This window comes from Terrapene carolina, unplaced genomic scaffold (genome assembly GCF_002925995.2).
Source record: "Terrapene carolina triunguis isolate 2854851 unplaced genomic scaffold, T_m_triunguis-2.0 Scaffold85, whole genome shotgun sequence".
NCBI classification, from domain to species: domain Eukaryota; kingdom Metazoa; phylum Chordata; order Testudines; family Emydidae; genus Terrapene; species Terrapene triunguis.
The window spans coordinates 42,688,892-42,694,932 of record NW_020664436.1 but is presented as its reverse complement, the minus strand read 5'-3'; the positions used below and the strand labels follow the sequence as shown (position 1 = coordinate 42,694,932).

Here is a 6,041-nt window from a genome sequence, read left to right as displayed (position 1 = left end):
GGGGGGGGGGGGGCGGCCAAAATTGTTTTTGCTTTGGGCGGCAAAAATCCTAGAGCCGGCCCTGGGCGTCTCCCTCCCCACTTCTCGCCCCCTGCCGGCCCATCCCCGGGACCTCTGCCCCATCCAACCCCCCTCCCACTCCCTGTCCCCTGACCGACCCCGGAACCCCCGCCCTCTGCTGCCCCATTCATCCCCCCTGTTCCCGACCTTCTGACCACCCTGACCCCTATCCACACCCCCGCCCCCGACCACCACCCTGAACTCCCCTGCCCTCTATCCAACCTCCCTGTCCCCTTACCGTGCTTCCTGGAGCACCAGTGGCTGGCGGCGCTACAGCCACGCACCGCGCAGCACAGAGCACCAGGACAGGCCGGGTTCTGCAGCTGCATTGCCCCAGGAGCTCGCCGCCCTGCCACCCAGAGGATTGCACCGGTGGCAGGGCAAGCTGTGGCTGCGGGGGAGGGGGAACAGCAGTGGAGGGGCCGGGGGCTAGCCTCCCGGGGCAGGAGCTCAGGGGCCGGGCAGGAGGGTCCCGCGGGCTGGATGTGGCCTGTGGGCCGTAGTTTGCCCACCTCTACTCTAGACCTATCTATAAAAATGTCCACAAGTGTGTTTTGTTTTGTTATTTTATAACTGCAAACGTTTGTGTTTTCACTCACGCTTTTCTCAAAAACAGCAAACCTGTCTTGGCTCAAATTTCTGAATGAAACGTAAAAGTTTGACAAAGTTATAGAACTATCTGAAAATGTCTCCAGAATAGTAGTTTTTAACTATAGGCCTCACTACAGGTTCCACTTGTAATCTAAATGAAACAATTCATTGATGCCATTCTTTTGATAAGCACTCAGTAATATAATTCTATATTGTTAAATGGAATGAGAACCATTCTGTATGGAAATATAAAATCTGACCAGAAAATCTCAAGATATTGCAACAACCCTTTCAACCTGAAATGTGCATATTCTGATCGCAGTAAGAATAAATTGAAATGGAAATTTAAAAAAAATAATGCTCCAGAAATTACGAGTAATTTTTTTTCTTTTTGATATCTGACACCATTTTGTTTTCTTAAGCTAAGACTTAAACAGATTATTATAAAAAAAATATTTTTCTCTGATTAACTGACCTCACAAATATCAAATAATCAGTATGATTTTTAGTCAGGTCTGCCATTAGTTATTTGGTGTCCTAAGTGAAAAATAATTTGGCCCCTCTTTTGGCTAATGAAAAAAGTAGTAATTTTACAGTAGCATATGATGTGAGGTTAATAGAATTTTTTAAACAGTTGTATTTGTTGTTTTAGGCAAACAGAACGACTAAATGGATGATCATTTTGAGTTAAATTCCTAGTTTTTTCTGCTTTGAAGTTGGAGTTAAACAGTGTCTAATGTTACCACTGAAAAGTTAATCAGTTTATAGGAAGCCTTATTTTTCTGTTTTGGGTATCTTGTTCCTTGAATATATATAGTTGGAGAATCAGCATCTGGAAAGGCATCAAGAAGTCTTGCTCAGCATATCCCAGGGCCTGGTGGTATTGAAGGTGTTAAAGGATCAGCATCTGGAGTAATTGGTGAACTAGCACGAGCCAGGATTGCACTAGATGAAAGAGGGCAGAAACTAGGAGAATTGGACGAAAGAACAGCTGCTATGCTAAGTAGTGCTGATTCTTTCTCTAAACATGCTCATGAGGTGAGTCCTTTTAGTGCATCAACATGTTACTATATCAGAGTTGTGTAAGATGTGCAATTAACTTTATATTCACTGAAAAAGAGAAATGTGCAAGAAATGGCAATCAATATGATTAATACTTAACACTTCCTTTGTCTTCCTATGGCGCATCACGTTTTTCCCTAATGGTTAAGCTGACAATGTCTGCTATTAAAGTAACCAGCCTCACCATATAGGAATTTTTTAGAGCTGAACTGTGCCTATCTGGCATGTGTCATGGTGGATACTGCAGGTTAGTTTCCATTGTTAAAGGAATTCATGTCATGGAGTCGAGTATCTTAACTGTACTTTATTTACATTATGTACATGTTCTATTTACACTATGCACATGGGCCCCGAGGACCTTAACTGCAGATAGACCAACTGCATACAATCAATTGCAGAAATCCCAGTTTGATCATTCTGAGCAGCCACCGGGAACAGATACCCTCATTGCTGGCCCTCCAGATCTCTGCCTGTCTTGCTACCTGCCACTGAACTTTCCTGTCCTTGTTGAGTTGTCACCCTCACAATCAGGAGCCAGAAAGGCAGCAGCATATTCACCCTTAGCAGATTTGTGATGGAATCTGCTGATATTATTGTCGAAGAAATTCATCACAATGTTAAAAAGCTTTGTGAGATAATGAAAAATAAAGAACTGATTGTCTTTTATGTAATTGTATCTCTGCATGTCTGTGGCACTGTATGGAAATGTTAATCGTATTTATATCTTTACTTTTTTGTTTATTTTTAGATGATGATGAAGCACAAAGATAAGAAGTGGTACCAGTTCTGACAACCTACATCCAAATAGATCAATTTAACTTTATCTTGAGGAGGAAAAATGTCCTTTTTTTTCTTTTAATTAATTTCTGCAGGACCATTGGAGTTGGAGGAGTATTCACTGTCTATTGGATGGTGTTGTTTCCTAGCACAAATCATACACAGTTTTACCTCAGTCATATGGCTTTAACTGAGGAGCATTATATTTAAAACAGACACACACAAAAACTTGAGTGTTTGTCGTAGCCGTGGGTTTGCTCAGAGCTTGGGAACAGAGCAGGTGACACAGGACACTTGGAGAAGAGAGGCAAAGGGGAAAAGATGCAAGATGGGCAGTGGCAATGCAGGATCAAGCCTGTGTTAATATGTCATATGCCAAAAGTTTCTGTTGTAACTGCTGCCAATGTTTCACCCTCCTGTGAGGAGAGGCAATAAATCAGGGGTCCAAGAGCTGAAATAAAGTTGTGTTTGTCTTACTGAACTATAAATAGCTGACTTCACCTACCCTCCCTTCCATTATTACTGAAGAAGAGTTATACTCTGTTTGCTACCATCTCTTTGATCAGACAAGCTGGAAGTCTGAAAGATCCATATTGAAAATGTATATACAGTTGACCTGTTCATAGTCTCTTCTAGGACCCCTGATCTAGTATTCTTGTATTCACATCATACTCTGTCAAGTGCAAAACAAAAGGATAAAACATTTTTGCATTAAAAAAAAATCAAGTGAATAACATGACTGAATTGCGTTTCATGCTGGGAGTTTTCATTTGTGTTATGGCTGTGCGAAGTGAAAAGTGAAAACATCTCCATTGTGGTGAGAAGTATACTTCAGTGTCTTTTATGTGTCTTCTTTCATTCTGCTAAATCTTTCCCGCTCCCCCTCCCACCCCCCTCACCCACCCAACCCAAAAAATAACCAACTAGTTATTGAGTCAGTTTGTAAAATGTTTGGCATTGGCGATCAGTTTCATTCATCCTGTGAATTTTTATAAATGTTTAACAGAATATCTTTTTACAGCCATTTAATTAAATTTGTTGAGATGGTTCTAAGCAAAAACTGTAGCTAACTTCTATCCCCCTTTAGTTCTTTATTACCAAATCAAATAACCTTGGACTCAGGTTTGAAACAGTTTTAAACTCAGTGAAGATGCTGTTTCAAGGATAAGGGCAAGCATCTAATGTTAAGTAGCTATAAGTCTTTTAGTTTATTTCTTAAATCCTGTTTGTAGAGCTACTGTACAAGTCTGTATCTTAGTAGCTTCAAACATTCAAGACCTACTTAAAAATTGGAGTTAGTCTGCAAAACTATCTTTTCAGTAAATGGGTGTGATACTAAAAATGAACAATTAAGAGGTTCTCAGTATTTCACGGAGTGGAGGACCACTCTTTAAATTTGGGCAGGAAAAAATGTAAGCATTTGTGCTAAATCAAAGCAGCATATTGTGTTAGCAAATGACTTTTGCACCAAAGCCATAACTGTAGGGATGAACAGAGTTGGAAAGAAAGAAAAAAAATTCCTTAGAAGAAAATGTTTGCATTGTAAAAACTGAGTGATTTCATTATTTTAATCTCAAATTGGAAATAGTGACTAATTGTGTTTTGCAAGGGGGAATAGTTAGAGAATAACAGCGGAGAAGTTTTCTGAAAAGTTTTCCATATTGAATCATTAAGATAAACTCCTTCTAGCACCAGAGCTCTATCTGTTTGTCATGCACTCCTCTTTAGGTATTCACAGGGCAAAATTTGTTATGTTTATATCTAATTGAAAAATGCTGGCATGGGTATACAAGTTTACAGTAAATTTGGCTTATTATTTGAGAGATGCAAGATGTGAAGGGTTAATTATTTTTAATACAGTTCAAAAGATTGTAAGTTTTGTCCCAGAAAATGTGTTCAGAATTTGTATACTTTGGTGAAATAACTTAATTTTATTTTGGGGTGAGGAAGTTAATGGAATTCACTGACTGCCTTTTGGTTTATCAGCACTTGAGGGTGTACCACACATTCAGCACAGAATGGTAGGATCACACAAAATAACAAGTCTGACTATGTATTTAAATTTGTTAGGAAAAAAAATGATGCACCAAAGAAAGCAGTTACTGATGTGGACATGAAAATGCAAAGAAGCAGCATCCTAAATTCTTGATAGTTCTCCATATAGATAAGGGTTATATTAGCTCCAGCTATTTTGGCCACACATTTGTTTCGTCTCTTCTATATGTTACCTATTTCATTTTTGCAGTCAGTTTGCCTACTGTATATTCAATATAAATTAATCTTGTATTTGCTTGCAATCCAGCAGCAGAAAACCAGATAAACTTACATTAGATCAATTTTAAAAGAAATTCTGAAGTGGTTGTTTAATTTTTCCCTCACCCTTAAATTCAAATTAGTTCTGTTACTTTCGCCCAGTGGAACTGCATTTCAGGGCAACAGGAATCTATCCAAGAAGATACTCTGATCAGTCTTTGGGAGAGATGCTCTAAATTGTGATGTCAGATCCATGGATGCTCCCATCGGATTAAGAGGGAAGTCTTGCTTAGTCTTCCCAGAATGAAGCATTTGACAGCCATCAGCAAGCAAAGCAAAATAGGAAGGAATGAGAGAGCATATACTAGAACAGGGAAGATGTCTGTTTCTTAGGCACTGAAGAGTCTCATATTTTCTTTAGCATAGTTTCTGTTTCTCATGTGTCATGGTATATAACTTAGTTTGAAAAATTAGTGAAATGATCGTTGCTTACAAAATGAACGCACAATGGCTCTTTAGTGAATTATAGGGACTACATAGCCAATTTTAATTGCTTTTTAATCTAAAATGTTGCTTGTCAGTGTTTTTCCTTGGAAGGAAGTTTGTGATACAGAAGCTATGTGGCATTTTATTTGCTATTATTGGACAAATTTTATACAGTGAACCCACATTTCAAACAAAGTGGGGAGACATCACCTTTTATCCTGTTGATTAGCTTTTCTGTGTTTGGAATAATATCAGAATACAACTGAACTATTACACTTTTCTCTTTTTTTATGGAAGTGCAAGAAACTGCTGCTACTTGTGTTAAATGTTGTGTATCACATTTAATTTAATTATCTTAAACTGAAGAAGCATTTCTTGAGTTTAGAAATCCTGCCAAGTTGTAATTTTTTCTGAATGTTATTTCATATAAACATAAGCATATTCCAAATAAGTCTGAAACTATTACACCACCTACATCTCAAGAGAGATTTGTTCTTTGGAAATGGTCAATTGGAAAGTATTACACTAATTTACAACTCTATTTTTGTCTGTTTTTATATATATGTTTTGCTTGAGATACTCCTTGTATGACAATTACATTAGAAAGCTATATCCAAAGGTGATTTTTTTGGCAGTGAATTTTTTTCCTGGCTTAATAAATAGCACTGATCTGACCTGAACTTTAAACTTGAAATTATTTCCTGCACTTTAAAAGCTTGGTATTTTATTCCTCAATTTTACTTTCCATATTTCTGTAGTTCTGATTCATTATTTGTATATAAACACACTCATACAATACACAATGCTTAGAA

General features: G+C 38.2%; 1 protein-coding gene across 2 annotated transcripts in view; it reads left to right on the top strand.

Annotated features, from left to right (window-relative positions):
• The window catches only part of STXBP5 (syntaxin binding protein 5), a 178,569-nt gene extending 172,911 nt beyond the window's left edge, over window positions 1–5,658 (top strand). For both annotated transcript variants that reach the window (XM_024219875.2, XM_024219859.2), the window contains 2 exons: window positions 1,469–1,689; window positions 2,462–5,658. In XM_024219875.2, the coding sequence (XP_024075643.1) occupies window positions 1,469–1,689; window positions 2,462–2,503 (263 nt within the window). In that variant the 3' untranslated portion in view covers window positions 2,504–5,658. The remainder of the gene's footprint in view (window positions 1–1,468; window positions 1,690–2,461) is intronic.
• Window positions 5,659–6,041: the final 383 nt, after the last annotated feature.